At 35.5% G+C, this 17,070-nt stretch overlaps 1 protein-coding gene across 7 annotated transcripts in view; it reads left to right on the top strand.

Moving 5' to 3' along the window:
* The window catches only part of APAF1 (apoptotic peptidase activating factor 1), a 34,443-nt gene that overhangs the window by 4,477 nt on the left and 12,896 nt on the right, over positions 1 to 17,070 (top strand). For 5 of the 7 annotated variants that reach the window (XM_027666982.1, XM_027666973.1, XM_027666991.1 and 2 more), the window contains exons 6-18: positions 2,637 to 2,749; positions 3,262 to 3,393; positions 3,798 to 4,036; positions 4,576 to 4,743; positions 5,577 to 5,708; positions 8,057 to 8,170; positions 8,757 to 8,935; positions 10,091 to 10,217; positions 12,221 to 12,346; positions 12,963 to 13,094; positions 15,251 to 15,376; positions 16,408 to 16,569; positions 16,837 to 16,965. In XM_027666982.1, coding sequence (XP_027522783.1) covers positions 2,637 to 2,749; positions 3,262 to 3,393; positions 3,798 to 4,036; positions 4,576 to 4,743; positions 5,577 to 5,708; positions 8,057 to 8,170; positions 8,757 to 8,935; positions 10,091 to 10,217; positions 12,221 to 12,346; positions 12,963 to 13,094; positions 15,251 to 15,376; positions 16,408 to 16,569; positions 16,837 to 16,965 — 1,879 coding nt within the window. Of the gene's footprint in view, positions 1 to 2,636; positions 2,750 to 3,261; positions 3,394 to 3,797; positions 4,037 to 4,575; positions 4,744 to 5,576; positions 5,709 to 8,056; positions 8,186 to 8,756; positions 8,936 to 10,090; positions 10,218 to 10,696; positions 10,805 to 12,220; positions 12,347 to 12,962; positions 13,095 to 15,250; positions 15,377 to 16,407; positions 16,570 to 16,836; positions 16,966 to 17,070 lie in introns of those variants that run through there. The other 2 variants (XM_027667008.1, XM_027667016.1) reach the window with 2 other exon arrangements.

Below are 17,070 nucleotides of genomic sequence, written 5' to 3'. Positions count from 1 at the left end.
GTGATCACTTACCACCAAGAAAGCAGTTTCTTTCAAACTTCAGAGAAAGTGACCTGATTTAATTAAGCAGCATCTCAGTCATTGCACAGCTTTTTTCATCTTTGAGCAATAGTTTTTTTTACTTTTGGGAATTTCATTAGTCTCTGGGAAAATCTGTACTAAACTAAACAAGCCTGCACCTCAGTGAGATATCTTGGGAATAATACTCCAATCTTGTGATCTTTATAGATGAAATAGAGTAGAATACTGGCATTTCTGTACAGAAAAAAAAAAAAAAGCTTTTTCTTGTGAAGAAAGATGTGAAAAATATTGCCAGGTCCTCCACAAGAAATCTTTCTTTTTTTTTTTTCCTTGTGGAAATCTTATATGAAAAGTTCAAACTACGCTTTCAGCTGAAAGTACACTTTTTTATGAAATATGTGAAGTGGTTGTTTTCATTGACACATTTCCATTGTTATTTCTTGTTTATTAACAAACAAACCAAAACTCCTGAATACAGAAGAATTTGGATGTTTAATTTGTGCACAACATCACAGTGGGCATGGGAGGAAGTAGAGGGAAATGTACTGGGGAGTGAAGTTCATAAGGTGCAAGTGTGTTGAAAACCAAGCTTCACTCTTTCTGCATCTGGTGGAGGAGCTTGCTCTGCACTGGAATTCTCTTCAGTGACAAAAAGTCACTTTAACTATTTCTGGATTCAAATAGTCAACCCAGGATATCTCTTGGGAATAAAGTACTAGGCAAAGGATTCACACTGTGAATCCATTATGTTTCTTGGGATTAAAGAATTAGTCAAATGAAGAAATTGAAACTATGATATACTTTAAAGTAAGAAATTACAGAATTTAATCTCCTGTCATTATTACCACAGGGGTTTGTGTTTGTCTGCTTAGGGTGTTTTTTTTGTTTGCTTTGGTTTTTCTTTGTTTATTTTATTTTTTTAAATAATCCTAATCAGGATTTAAGATTTGTTGGTGTGGTTGGAGGAGAAAATCACTGGTGCCAAAATATTGGGAGGACTTTGAAGTGTTCAGATTAGTTAAAAACATAAAATCAGGCCAACATGAAATTCATGCCACCCAGAATATTTTCAAGTGTGAAAGTGCCGCAAAATGAGTCATTTACGGCTCTTGATGGTATTCTTTGATTTATCAAAAGGGTATTAATAGAGGAGTTGTATGAAAATGAGATGGGGTATCCAAAACTTAAATGCAACTTTCAAAATGGGATATGATGTGTATGCATTTCTCTAAGAAAGATCAGATCCTTATTTATAAGCTTTGATGGCATAAGCACCATTTAGCTGAACAAAAATGCGGAAGTCTTGGCACGCTTCAGTGGGAATTGGACAACTTAACCAATAACTAGTGTAGCAGAAAATTCCAGAAAAAAAAAGGCAGTAAGTATAAACAATTTGTAAGATTAGGTTTCAATAATTAACCTGAATAATTATTCAGTGAATTCAATAATTCACTGAATGCAAATAACTGGCATTTCTTTTCGTACGTCTACTTTTGACTTTTTGCGCTCTTGGAACAAACCTTTTAAAATCAACTTTCAGTAACTTCTTTGTCATATATAGGCGGGTGTAGGAAAATCTACTATAAATTATTTTGGTGAAATTCGATGTATTAACCTGCAAATGTGGCTAGCCAGAGGATTTGAATGTGTAGTCACTATAAAATGTTGTTTCTGTAAAAATAGCCTCATCATCCAAGACAATTCCTTCACAAGAGGTTCTTTCCAAAGATATAAGAATAAAACTGAAAACTCTTGAGTCAAAAGGAAACTGAAATACCTTCTCCCACAAAACTTATCACTAGCCTGTGTCAAGCAGAGTTGTTATCTAGTCCTGTACAACTCTTTTCTGCCTGGTGACTTGAAAAACAGCGTAAATATTTCTATTTTTCCTGGCGTCTATTAATGGAAATATTTCTCAAAATGTTATTGTTTGCACTTCAGTTGTAGCTATAAAATAATAAATAGTAAAAACTTACTTTTTTGAGATACCTGCATTCAGCTTCTTGTACAGTGTTTAATCACAGAATCATCAAGGTTAAGAGAGACCTTCGAGATCATCTAATCCAACCATCAACCCAGCACCACTATAATGACCCGTAAACCTTATCCCCAAGTGCTACATTCAGATGCTTCTTGAACACTTTCAGAGACAATAACTCCACCACTTCCTTGGGCAACTTGTTCCAATGCCTAACCACCCTTTCAGTGATTTTTTTTTTTTCTAATATGTAGTCTGAACCTCCCCTAGTGCAATAGAAGGCCATTTCCTCTTGTCTTTCCACTTGAAGCAAGGAGAAGAGGGTGACCCCCACCTCACGAAAACCTCCTTTTAGGTTATAGAGAGCAATAAGGTTTCCCCCTGAGCCTCCTTTTCTCCAAACTAAACAACCCCAGTTCCTTCAGCTGCTCCTCATAGGACCTACTTTTTAGGCCCTTTACCAACTTCATTACCCTTCTCTGGACGTGCTCTGAAGATATTTTATGTATTAATGTAAAAAACAATTGTGCAGTGATACATTGTAAATTCTGAAAATGGTCTTTCATTACTAAAATGCAATACTTTATTTTAGCACTAGTAGTTGATATGAAATCTGCAATATTTCTTCTTGCACTAGATCTCTTTTGGTCCTGGATGACATTTGGGATTCCTGGGTACTAAAAGCATTTGATAATCAATGTCAGGTTCTTATCACCAGCAGGGACAGGAGCGTAACAGATGCTGTGGCTGGTAAGGAACAGTTTCCTCTTCTGCACCACAGATTTTGTGTATATGTGTGTATACAATTTGTTCTTGTGAACTTTTAAAAGAATCTAGTAGAATCTCTGTTGGTCAATTTGTGGCGAAGTTTTAGAATTCTGCTCTGTAAGACTTTATGCTGTTTGTGAAGTAAGTGTTATATGTTATCCTGAAAGTTAAATGTTTGCATTGAAGAGTGCAGTGATTCTCAACAGGATAAATTAACCTCTGTGACAATGACGCTGTTACCCTGACTATCTCTACACTGTTGAGTAGTCACTGCCCATAAGGCATTTGTAATTATTATAGTCTTTTTTTTGTTTTGCTGACGCAAACTGATCCTGATAAGTAGAATTTATACTCTTCTTAGTGTTAAACCTATAAAATACTGTGCAAAAAATCACGAACCAGGTCCTTTGCTCCCAATTTTACTTGGAAAATTCCTTCAATTTCCATGGGACTTTTTACATTCTTTTAACTTTTTTCCATGTTTCTGTGTCTAGGCAATAAATTTGAGGTTCACGTGGAGAGTGGACTAGCACATGAGAAAGGACTGGAGATTTTATCCCTATTTGTGAATATGAAAATATCAGAACTACCAGAACAAGCTAACTCCCTTGTAAGAGAATGCAAAGGTATACTGGTCGCTCTTCAACAGATCATTTAGCACTGAATGTATTTTTTTCTTCTAGATTTAGACTTACAAATAGAGGAGGGAACATCCTTTAATGTTGTGTACCTTAAGTAAAACACAAGTGCTTGTCAAATGTTTTTTGGGTTTTTTTAAGCAAAATAGGATTGTCCCATGTTGATTTTCAAGTATTTTTCTTCAGCGTATTTTCCTCGTGCGTTACAACTGCACTTTACTTTCGTGAGTTTGCAGATGTCTACATGGATTACACGTTTTGTTTGTCCTCCACAACTCAAGAATTTGATCAATGTGTTGGGAAAATTACCTCATTTACTCAATGACTTGACTATCAACTGTCGGCTCGTGTTCCTTGAAAAGCTCTAAAATTGATTTAATCTTTTCCTTCAGGTTCTCCTCTTGTGATATCCTTGATAGGCGCGTTATTACGAGACTTCCCTAGTCGTTGGGAATACTATCTCAGACAGCTGCAGAATAAACAGTTTAAAAGGATAAGAAAATCTTCTTCTTATGATTACGAAGCCCTTGATGAAGCAATGTCCATAAGTGTTGAGCAACTAAATGACAATTACAAAGACTACTATAGAGACCTCTCTATTCTCCCAAAAGATGTTAAAGTACCTACTAAGGTAATAACAGCAGAAGTCTTGTCAGTTTTAGTGAGATACAAGCAACAACTTTAAAGAATTCATGAAATTTACAATTGTCATGTGTAACTTGTACTGTGTGTAACTTAATAGTAATTGCTAGATTAGGTAGATTTGGTCCATTACTGTATCATGACTTGTGCCATTAGTAGTAAAACTAAAAAAAAAATCATAACTGTCATAATGTTTAAGTTTAATGTGCATTCCACATATGGCTCTTTAAGTAGATTTAAAATGGAAGGTTTAAAAACTGTTAAGTGAAATTTGTTTCCTTTAAGAAAAAGATATGATCACCATAAATCAGTGCAAATAGACAAAAGACAGGATAAGTTGTAGTATCTGTCCTGTGGTTTGGTATGAAAGAGTTGGTGATTTATTGAATTGATTACTATTTGTAATATGTCTGTATTTGTTAGTATGCACTTTTTTGTCAGTTAATTGGTAGCCTTTTATGATATTCACAAGTCATATTATGACTTAGTTCTCATTCCTTTCTCTGTTACTGTGTTAATATCTTTTAGGTTCTCTGTATTCTTTGGGATATGGAAACAGAAGAAGTTGAAGATATACTGCAGGAATTTGTTAACAAATCACTCTTGTTCTGTGATCGTAATGGGAAGTCATTCCATTATTATTTACACGATCTTCAACTTGACTTTCTCACAGAGAAGAATCGCAACCAACTTCAGGTAGCATATTGATGAATCTGCTTACTTTTAACTTTACTCTTCAAAACTGGGTATTCTTCAGAAAATGTTGTGTTGTTAAATGATATCCCGAGTAGTTTCATAGAATAGTCCGTGATGCAGTTTATTGCTGATTAATTACAAATACTTATTTTCACCTTGAAACTATGGAATGATTTCATGCTGGTTCCATTTGGACCTGGGAGACTAAACTGAGAGAAGACTCTATATCCATTATTTCTCTATCAGATGATTCCAACAGGAGATGTAATGTGCCACTGCTGATTCCAAAGGCATCAAGACCCTACCAGAATAGGAGGTTCTTTCTTTAATGCAGAAAAGTGCTTTTTTACTTCCTTTTTTTCAATTTAAGGCAATACCTGCAGGGAGAGGACATATAAGTTGGGACCAGAAAATTTTGGTTCTGAAGGACAAGGCAGAAAGAGTAGATATGAAGAAAAAGCAAGTTTTTAGACTTGCTTCAGAGCGACGTATATAAGGGTCCTTTTTAGTTGGCTACCCACATTTAATGTGAAGAGAGATTTGATAGCTATTATCAATCTGAGAAGGAAGGTTAACAGCTTTCTTTTCTGCCTTTTAATATCCAGAGAATGTTTCTGGAGAAGTCTTAAGGAGTAAATTAGGTAGGGTCTACAATTTGGAAAGGTAAGCTTTTTTTATTTCATTTCTTGACATATTGTGATTGAGAAATGATATTATTATTCCTCAATACTATTTAAAATATAATCTTTATATACTTATAATTCCTCAATACTGAAACTAACCCATACCTTGGTATAGATTTAACTGAAACTATGTTTTTCTTCACATTACAGGAGCTACATAAAAACATAGTAAATCAGTACAAGAAATATTACAAACTGAAGATGCCTGTTCCATCCCAAGAGGACTGCATGTACTGGTATAACTTCCTAGCATATCACATGGCTGGTGCCAACATGCAGCAGGTGGGTTCTGTCAAGTGTCCTCTGTTTCCCTTTTTAACCCACTCTTACCTCTGCTTTTCCCACTTGAACCTCTCTTCCCTTAGTGCATCTAGATGAACACTCAGCATCGAGTCTTTAGGAGATCTACTGATAATCACTGTCCATTACAAAACCTGTTTTATTTCTACCCTTTGTATCTTGTCTTTTCGTTTTTGAGAAGAGTTCCTATTTTTTATATTAATAGCTTGTATTTTCTTTTTCCTATTTTAAGAAGCTTTGGTAAGATATCTTCTCTAAACCTTTTTGAAAACCTAAGCTCGCTTTATTGTATGACAATACAAATAAATTGATTCAGTCAGAGAATTTTATCAATTAGTTACCTTTTTCTTCAGAAGTCTTGTTAGTTTTTTTCCTCTTACATCATACAGATTTGCATGTAAAAATTCATTATCTGATTTCAATAGCCAAAAAGAATGCACGAAGAGGTAGATGGGCAAATCTCTTGTTCCCAAGATTGCCTTGGCACCTTTAAAAAACTTTGTCATTTTACTGCCTACTGTACTGTAGATATTCAGCTAGAATAAGATGCGAATCATGCAGAAGGATTAATAATTCAGTAGTCTCACTTGAATTTGAGTCTCAAATGCATTGAATAGCATTTGATACTGGTTGCTGATTGCTTTATTTCACATGTACTCAAACCTTTTCAGTTGAACTTCTTTCGAGATGGTTCATCTGACTCATCATATAATACACTTTGTGGATTTATATCTTACTAGAACCTTCATACTTAGTGTGGGCTACAAATCTTGTTTTTCTGGATCATATTTATTTAATTATCTTAATTTATTTAACTTTAATGTGTTTTAAAAATGTTTTTATTAGCAACCTTTCTACATTTTGTAGAATTAGCTTCTCAGAGTTCTTTAGCCTGGCTCATTATGACTGTATGCTTCCTAGAGTTTGCATTCTATGTACTGCTTATTTCTCATTATTTAGGCATGATTTCAATTTGTTGGGAGGCTAATAAAGCTGGGAGGTATTCTTTTCCTTTGTTTAACCATGATAATATTTTAATCCTTGTGGTATTTACTGTCTTTAAATTGGAATATACTTAGAATCTGTGCAGTGTTGTCTCTAAGCAGTTTTTCTGATCCGAACAAATATGTTTTTTTTAAAAGAGAGACTTTTTAAAGTACATTAATAGCAAGAGGAGGTCTAAAGGAAACATTGGACCAATACTTGTTGAAGATGGTCATCTCACTAATAGAGATAAATTGTAAGCATTCAATGTTTTTGGGGTTTTTTGCCTCAATCTTTAATAATACTGACAGACTTTGGGCTGCCCAGCCCCCTGGGTTGGAGGAACATGAGTCTGGGTACAGTGACTTTGTTTGTGGACACTGAGGTTGTAAGTGACTGGCTGTATCAGCTGAGTATTCACAAGTCCATAGTGCCTGATCTGATACAACCAAGAGCACAAAGGATGTTATGGCAAGACTCCTCCTGATCATCTGCCAATGGTTTTATGAGTCTGGGGAGGTCCCAGTCTGAGGGGCAACCTTGCTGCTCTACCCAGCTTCCTGAGCAGGGGAAGTGGAGAGGGAGGTTCTGAGCTCTTACTCTCTGGTACCCAGTGATAGGAACTGAGGGAATGGTGCAAAGCTGCACCCGGGGAGGGTTAGACTGGACATTAGGAAGCATTTCTTTACCAAGGGAGTGGTCAAATACTGGAACAGGCTTCCTAAAGAGGTGGGCAATGCCCCAGGCCTGTCAGTGTTTGAGTCATTTGGACAATGCCCTTAATAACATGCTTTAGCTATCGTCAGGCAGTTAGACTAGATGACCATAGTAAGTGCCTACTGACTGAAATTTTCTATTCTATTCTAATAATTCCATTTGCAGTTTCAGATCATCTTTTTAAGTAGTCTTCTCATTTTTAAGTGAAATGCAGCTATAATAGATTTTTTGCTTTTGTTCAAATTCAGCTCATCTTAGGAAGATCAACAATCACTATTAGCAATGATCTTTACTAGATTGGACTAGAAGAAGCTTTTTCAGAGTTGTATCTTAAACAAGGTTTTGTGTGCTACAAGTCAAGAATTGCTTTGTACTCCTATTCCTTCTCTGAGTAACTGTATCAAAGAGTGGTCCTTTGCATTAAAATAACAAGCTTAGCCTTCTATAACCCAGAATTTTCATACCTGATTAAATAAGATGCATTAAACAGGGAATTGCTTGTTTTTAACTAGAGACAGTTATACCAAAACATATTAAATACCTCATGTATTTCCTGTCCTTTTCTTTTTCCCCTAAGTACATTCTGTTGTGAAACTTATGTTCTGAACTTAAATTTATATTTCTTGTAGGAGCTCCGTGATCTTATGTTTTCTTTAGATTGGATTAAAGCTAAAACAGAATTAGTAGGGCCTGCTCATCTGATTCATGAATATGTAGAATATAGTTCAATTCTGGATCAAAAGGTATGATACTAAAAGGTAAATGATCAGTCTGTTCCAAATATATTTCTCTATTTTGTAATTGCATTTTGTTGGATATATGTATATATGGCAGGTGTATAGAAAGCTTAAAAAACTGAAGCACAAAACCAATAATAAATTAAATTTTAACTTGGAGAAGATAAAAACGAAGGGAACTTCCAGTTTCAGTTTTAACTTCAGTGTGTAAGTGATTGGCCATGGAACTCAGTAACCAAAGTGATCAATACCTAATGGTGGGTACATAAGGTGCTTTGCTTTTGAGGAGGTGTAGAATTATGTTAACCACTTGGAATAGTCTTTGTGATATTTCACACTGACTGCTTCTTGAATAAATCGTTGTTTGCCAATATTCTTTATTTGAAAAATAAGGAGATTATGCTTTCCTGAGTAGGATAATGAAATATTTCAGTCTATTGTATGTACTTGCTAGTAGAACTAAATATAAAAATAGAGCTAAGTGCTTCTGTGAGAGTATTAACTGTGTAGAAATTTAAAAAGGCAAAGGGCACTTGGGAAGTAAATACTAAGATAAATCTATGTTATCAAATATTATCTGCTCTGAACTTAGGATAGCACAGTTCGTGAGAACTTCCAGGAATTTCTCTCTTTAAATGGGCACCTTCTTGGACGGCAACCATTTCCTGACATTATACAACTGGGTCTTTGCCAACCAGAGACATCAGAGGTATACCAACAAGCCAAGCTACATGCTCAACGAGAAACAGGAACATTTTATTTGGAGTGGATGTAAGTAGATGCAGTCCATCTGCTATGCTGATCCCTTGATCCAAGGAAATCATTGGATGTACAACTAAATACAACATATGGCTAATAAAAGGACCTTTGTAACAACTGATAAGGTTTTTTTTTCTGGGGAAAGAAAGTGAAATAATTTTCAAGAACCCTGGATATGTGGGGCCACAAATTAGTAATAATTACACACAAATAAATGAAGTAATATATTTACATCTGAATTCAGTTATTGTTCTTTTAAATAACTATACAAAGATGAAAATATGACACTTTGAAACTTCTTTAAATACTTTTTTTAAAAGTTAGAATTGTAGTGCAAGTGTTGAGTATGTTACAGTATGTTTTTAGGTTTTATAGTAAAATGTACAGCTTAAGAAAGGAGAGCATTTGTGCTAACTTGCAAAGTTTTTGAAAATAGTGAGGTAGGAAATACTTTATAATCTCTACGCAATCTTGAAATTTCCCCTATTTAAATAATTCTTTGCTGTTACTGTGTTTTTGGAAGTTGTTTAAGGAAAAAATATACATAGCTAAACATTTTCCCAACATTGTCCAATAGTCATCTGACCATGTAACTCTCTTAGATTCTTCTGTTTGATGTTTCTCTTCTGATATTTGTAGTACTTGGTGGTCACAAAACAGAGTGACTCTGTATCAAGCAATTATAGTAATAGCCCGGCAGGTTAGTCTTTTCTTTGAATACTTGGTTATTTAATTTAGCACAGCTAGCAGAATTCTAAGAAAACTGCTTGGAAGGTGCACAGTTGAGAAGAACCAATCCCCAGTCAGTTAAGGGTTTCACCTTGGATATGGGAGACATGCTGAACATGACTGAAATCAGCAGAATAGAGATAGATGTTTTGGTCATTCATCACCAAAAGTCATCTTATTAGAGTGACAGCTTTCTGTATTAAGACCTAGCTAAACAGGATGATTATGATAAAAAACTCTGAGTGTTGGAATTTATTTTTCCCTCATTACTTCAACATGAAAGCTGAGAGGTAAGATAGAGTGCGTTGGTTGGTTGGTTGTGATAAAGCTTGGCTGCTCAAGATATGTGGAAAAGTGTTAACCTTTTTAGAGAGGATTTTGAATAGTACAAAGGCACTAGAAATCCTACTCATCTAAATCAATTGTCTCACCCTGTAGGAATAAAAAATCCTTGAAAAACCTCTACCGTCTCGTTGTTCGTCCACATAGAGATGCAGTTTACCATGCCTGCTTTTCTAAGGATAGACAAAGAATAGCATCATGTGGAGCAGATAAAACACTTCAGGTAAGATACCTATGCATGAGTGAAAAGAGATGCTGTGTACCATATTGATAACATTTGTTAACAGTCCTGTTACCTTTTTTTTTGATGTTATGTGGAAATATTTGGATCTGGACCATAATTGGAGACAAATGATTGAAAAGGATATATTATTGCATAAACATCAAGTTGCATGTTTGGAAGAGTGAGCATTATCTTCTAGTTCAAAAGCCAAATGGTGTGATTTTAGGATTTATACCCTTATTACTTTAATGCGTGAATGTGAGATGCCTTTTAATGATATGGAAAAACTCACAGCCTAAGTAATGCACCCCAGCTTATTTAATATTTGCTTGCAAAAAGTGTTATTTCCAGTCACAGTAGACCTTCTACATTACTGAGAAGCAGTAAGATATTTTAGTTACTGCTTTACTGTTTATATGAGATGGTAATGGACATTATGTGTCTTTGGTGCTTAATTAATAAAATGTCTTATGCAAAAGAAATATATCTGTGGAGAAAACCCCTGAAGACAGTATTAGATTGGAAACGGGCCCAAAGTGCTTAGGAAGCAGATTAGAGGAGACAGAGAGGAAAGTGACTAATATAAATTTGCCAGCAGTCTGCCTGCAGGAGAGTCAGCCAGCTCTCGAGAGAACTAGCAATCAGCCAGCCAGTAACCTGGTAAAGTATCCATATTCCAGACAGCTAAAGGTAAGGGAAAAGAACAACTTCTCTGCAAACCTTCGGTATTGTTTTGGATGCTTGAGAAGTTGAATACCAAAACAGTAATATCACTGGTGCTTAGTTGCTGTTCATTTGGCTATTTAGTGTGTTGTTATTGGTCCTTTTAATTTCTTTATTTTATTTGCTGGCTTCTACAGTATTATGATCATGGCATCCACTTAAGGAGATGTCTGGTGAATGTACTCATGCTGTGCTGAAGTTGCTATGCTGGGCTTCTGTACTTAATAGCCTCATTATTGACACTGCAGATTGCTTATTTTTATTTTCATTTTCTACCCAAAAAACCCCTGTGGATTGTGATTGCATTTAAACTAAACTCTTGTTGAAGAAGTAATAGGAAAATTAGCGATAATCCTTTTTTCATTGTTTAACTTCGAACTTATTCATGTTTTTTCTAATCGTGGCCTAAGCTTTTCAGTTTTCAAAGCTACTTAAAGAATTGCTAGATTAAGAGCAGATATTCTGCAGAACTTATTGTGAATGTAGATTTCCTGTTACTTCAGTATTTATGTTCTTATTTGAACAAATACAAACCGTTTCATGGTCACTGACATACCCATTCAATAAGAAAGTAAAGGAAAAAACCAGGGATTTCACAATTGTAGTATCCTGAACAGTGCTGTAAAGAACACCTTGTGATTTGTTTTAATAGTTAAGAATATTTAACCTAAGATGGAAAGGGAGACGTGATTTTCCCCCAACCCGCCTCACATTGTAAATCCCAGAATTTGGGGAAATTGATTAGTTTGTGACACTTTTCCCCAACTGTCCTTTCATTTCCCTTGTCTAGCTCGAGACAGAAACTTGTGTCATCCTGTACAATTTTCCCCTGCTTATTTTTAGGGTTTTTGCCTCAAATTGTCAATTACTGATGAAATTCATACTTTCCACAGAAGAACATCACATACATTTAAAACTGGAATTTTTAGTTTTAGGAATAATTTAGATTTTGTTAATAGATAGTGTTTTGCGGTTACTGTTAAGAAATACTGTGAAAGGACATGACTCTGGGCTTAAAGAGTGAGGATAGAACAGAAATATTTTTAAGTATCAGTTTTCACTACTTCTCTCCCTAACAATTTCTATCACCCTTGCAAAATTAAAGCTCAAATTAAATATTTTTATAGTTATGTTCCTGTCCCTGAAAATATGAATGCTTTCAAAAGTAAACCAATTTTTTGAAGAGTTCACATAAAGAGAGCTATTTGAGATAAAACCCCCTTATATTTGTGCTTTAAAATTATATGCAAGTTATAAGGTTTTATTGTTTCTTGTTATAGGTGTTTAAAGCAGAAAGTGGAGAGAGACTCCTGGAGATAAATGCCCATGATGATGAAATACTTTGTTGCGCTTTCTCTGCAGATGGTGAATTTGTAGCAACTTGTTCAAGTGATAAAAAAGTGAAGGTAAGGGAATGAGGAGCAGGCAATTTTTTTTTCAAACTCATAATTCTAATTTCTGTTTAACCAATTCAGACAGAGCAGATTCTTAACACTAAAGGTGTTTTAAACTGTCTTAAATCTTACATGGATAATTCAGTACTTGACAAACAGAAAAGTCCCACTTGTTACATATGCAAAATATGCTTAATGTTACCATCATACTTGCAGCTAGTACCACTTATTTTACTTGTATTATGAGATGATTCTTTTTAACTAGAACATAATGTTTTAGTCCAATCTTATTCGTAACATGAGATGAATCTGTCCATAATACACTTTTTAATGTTTTTTTCTGTTACCTGTGAAATATTTGGCATTTTTAATTCCTTATTATTGTAGCCAAATCTTGGTGAAATTCCAGTATTTAACAGATTGTAGTCTGAATTATGACCTTTCCCCTCATAACTTCTTGCTTCTTTTTGCAGATATATATTCTTTCTCTTTATCTTCAAAACATTTTTGAGGTGTTATTAAGAATGTTTTAGGCCTTTATCTGTATTTAAGCATACTTTCCAGTTTTTTTTAAATTAATTACCTTAAATTTGTTTAAAAGTCTTTTTCATCCTTCAATTCTGTCTAGATCTGGAATTCAAGAACAGGCCAGTGTAGGCGTGTGTACGAAGAACACTCAGAGCAGGTCAACTGCTGCCAGTTCAATAACAGAAGTGGTCAGTATCTTCTAGCCACCTGCTCAAATGACACTTTCATCAAAGTAAGTGGAAAAGGTTGAGATGATTCTCATGCTGCTTGTCATAACAGGGTAATTATTGATGTATAAGTATATCCAAACACTGTAAATTAATGGGTTTTTTTAATGAGCCTGGTAGAAGAGAGATGGCAACTGATTAAGAGTACTGATTACAGCTCTGTAGTTAGATTTCAAAAAGGCAGAATAGGAGCAAAGGAGAATGGGCAAGCCCTCTGTTGGTAGGGTATGAAGGTGAGGGCTTTGGCAAGACAGAGGGTGGAATGGGAATGGGAGTGAAATACCTAATTAAAACCAGCATAATTAAAAATGAAGGCAGAAATTTAGATTGGGAGACATTAATAATGTAAAAAACTGGATGCTGAAAGATTAGATGGGGAAAAAAAAGTGTTAAGTGTAGCAGGGACATTTTTTGATTAAATTTACTGGGCATAGTACAGAGATGAACATGGAAGCCAGCAAAATAATAATCAGTACAGAGTTTCATCAAGTTAACTGTTGGTCTTCAGTGTCTGGACTGGGAGACAATACGTATACACAGAAAGAGCAGAAGCTGGGCAATTTAAGTCTGCATCTGAGGGAAAGGGGAAACCAGAAGAATCAGTAAAATCTAGACACTGGCAAATAAAGAGTGCAATTTCACGGTACAAATAGGCAAATAATTTCATTAACTGGCACTAGAGATGCCCTGGCAGTATATTCTTGCCTTTGAGGCAATGCATGTACTTACCTTGTTCTGCAGTGGTACGATTCAAGGAGCCAGCTCTGTAAAACCCTCTGCTGGGATTGGTTTTCTGCCTGTTTGATTCCCTGTAGTGACACTATTGCCCAGTCCCAATGCAAGAGAATTGTTGGAAGTAGATGGCAAGGAGGGAGATTTTCGGGGTGTGAGGGGGAAACAACTGTCACTTCTAGCTGTAACGTGCAGTTGTGAAATCTCATCTGAAGAGTTCTTGCAAGACCTTGTGTCTGTGTGAACTGGAGGTCAAATACAGTTATGGTCTGATGTCAAGGTGGAAAGAAGAGGCTTTTGTGCTGATCTCCTGAATGTCTCAGGAGATGCATTTACTGCCTGAGTCTGCCACCTTATAACAGGTAGATTTAGAAGAGACTTGTTTAGAATTACCATTTTTATAACATTGATGTGGTTAAAATTTTAAACAATTTGACACTTACATGAGTAACGAATAACAGATTTGAAGTTTGCACAATAATTTATAGAGAATACTGTGCAAGTGACTGTTCTTGTTTTGAGCTCTCTCTTGAATGCTCAGTTCCATTCTTTTTTTCTTCTTTTTTGTTATAAATAGGAGAAAGAAAATGTGGGCTATAGGCTTGGAAATCAGTGCATGTGAGAAGGGTGGAGAGCAGAAGCCCTAAACAAAAAACATACAAAATGTTTTTTTAACTTTGTTAGTATGGATGCGACAAGTCTGATTTTCAGACTGTTCAAGACTAACTTGAGTGATTTCATTTTTGTTAATATGCATAAGCTGCATAATTCTGAACTTCAAAGTTGAAAAGAGTCAAGACAAAGCTTCTCGCTCAGTCTGGAGAAGAGGAGACCAAGGGGAGACCTCATTGCAGTCTGCAGTTTCCTTGTGAGGGGAAGAGGAGGGGCAGGCACTGATCTCTTTTCTGTGGTGACCACTGACAGGACCCAAGGGAATGGCCTGAAGTTGTGTCAGGGGAGGTTTAGACTGGATATTAGAAAGAGGTTCTTCACCCAGAGGGTGACTGGGCACTGGAACAGGCTCCCCAGAGAAGTCATTACAGCACCAAGGCTGAAAGAGTTCAAGAAGCATTTGGATAATACTCTTGGGCATATGGTTGGACTTGATTATTGACATGGGTCCCTTCCAGCTCAGCATATTTTGTAACTTTGCACTGTTCAAGGGCCTCGTCTGCACTGTACAGTGCAGTTTTAACTAGATCTATGTAATTCTGATGTTAATAGTTTTCATGCATGTTAGCAGATGGAGGTGAGCTGTGGGGTAACCTGGGGCATAGCATCCAGTCCATGAGCATGTGAGTAAAACTAAGAAAAAAGAAATGAAATTGATGTTTTGATTGCCAGCATAGGCTTTTGAGAAGAGCATGAATGATCTGTCTTTACGTAATTCATTAATATGATGATATTTACATGTTTATTTCTCTTGCAGCTTTGGGATGTGAATGAAAAGTATTGTAGAAATACGATGATAGGTCATGAAAATTCTGTCAATCACTGTAGATTTTCACCAAATGATGAATATGTTGCTAGCTGCTCAACAGATGGAACAGTAAAGGTACACAGTGTATTTTTAAATCAACTGTTTGTTTTGATGATGAATGGGGGTATTTTTGTATAAAATGCAAAGAAAATTTTGTGTCTGCATGATAAACTTTAATGAATCAAATCCTGAAAGAGTTGGTCCTATTTGTAATGCAGGATTTTTAAATGGCTTGTCCACTACCAAGAAAAGAAAGTTGGGTGCCTGTAGTTTCGAAGAAATACTATGTAGCCTCATTTTGAATATTTTTCCCCCAATGCACTTTATTAAGAAAGCTTGAGGGGAGAGTGAAAACTATTTTAACAGAAATAGTAGTAAGTTTTCAGATTAATTGAAAGTTCTGTCATCTCTGAAAATGATCTAGAGACATAAAAGTTAAAAGAAATTTCTATGGGCTGTTGTCATGTATGCACTAGAAGAGAACTGAGAGGCTTATGTGTTTTTTCTGAGAATGTATTATTGTTATTGCCTTTGGTTGCAACAGAACTGTTCTATTTCAGAACTGCAATTCTTAAAACACTGTTATGTTTCTGTGTAGTTGCTAAATCAGGAAAGGAGGATTGCTGTAGCTGTTGTTCAGAAGGAAAAGTGTGGTGAAGGGGTCAGAAATATTCAGTAGGTTCTTCAGTGAAATTAAGTTGCAAAGCTAGTTGTATACCAGATTTCTCATGGTGAGTGGACTGTTTATATAGAGTTGCAAGGCAGATATTATTTTTGGGTTTATTCTTTTGCGAAGTAGAAGTTGAGACAACATTGTACCTGGAATAATGTGATGGAAAAAACCAAGGAGAGGGTTCTGCTACAGCATAATCCTATTTTCTTTGTGGTTTGTTTGTTGTTTGTTTCTTCTTTATTTGTCTAAGCCATTTGGACTTGTGAATATTCTAATGCTATTTATTGACTGGGGAAAGTAGCAAGGGGCTTTTCGTGTATTGTGTTCCTTGCCCCTCTCTTTTCCTAGAAGTGATTATGAGTTAGCTCTCCCCTGTTGTATTCTGTACCTACATCAGTGAAAAGAGATTTCATTTATTTCCTGTTTATTGCAGCTTTGGGCAGCATGCTCAGGAAATGAACTGAAAAGTATTGAGATAAAAGATTTCTTCAAAAATGTAGATGAGCAACCAGATGACGTGGAGGTTTTAGTAAAATGTTGTTCTTGGTCCAGAAATGGTGACATGATATTGGTAGTAGCCAAAAATAAGCTTTTGGTAAGTACCTCACTTTAATAATTATTTGGAGGTAGTATATTACAACATAAGTAGAAATTACAGTTACTGATGAAATTCCAGGCTATTAAGGTGTTTCAGAGAGAAGGTGTGTGATTTTAAGTGTATGTAAAAATATGTCGGCAACAAACTCGTGACTGAGATAAATACTTCCTAAATTCAAGAATGTACACTATTGTGCATATAAGTTATTTGTTGATAGTGAAGTCATTCGGACTGGGTGCCAACTATTTTACTATGTGTTCACAGCTTTTTGATACTGAAACATGTGATTTGTTAACGCAAGTCATCGTCAGTCATCACAGTACAATCCAATACTGTGACTTTTGTCCTGGTGATGAGTTAGTAGCAGTTGCTTTGTCTCACTGTTCTGTTGAGGTAAGCAATTGTCTTTGCTGCAGTATACAAGGAAAGACTACTTGTAATTTTAAAATGTTACATTTGTCTTAATAGTTTTTTGCATGCAGAGATAAAACAAATGTA

This window comes from Corapipo altera, unplaced genomic scaffold (genome assembly GCF_003945725.1).
Source record: "Corapipo altera isolate COAL_440 unplaced genomic scaffold, ASM394572v1 1, whole genome shotgun sequence".
Taxonomy (NCBI): Eukaryota; Metazoa; Chordata; class Aves; order Passeriformes; family Pipridae; genus Corapipo; species Corapipo altera.
This window is presented reverse-complemented; position numbering and strand designations above follow the sequence as displayed.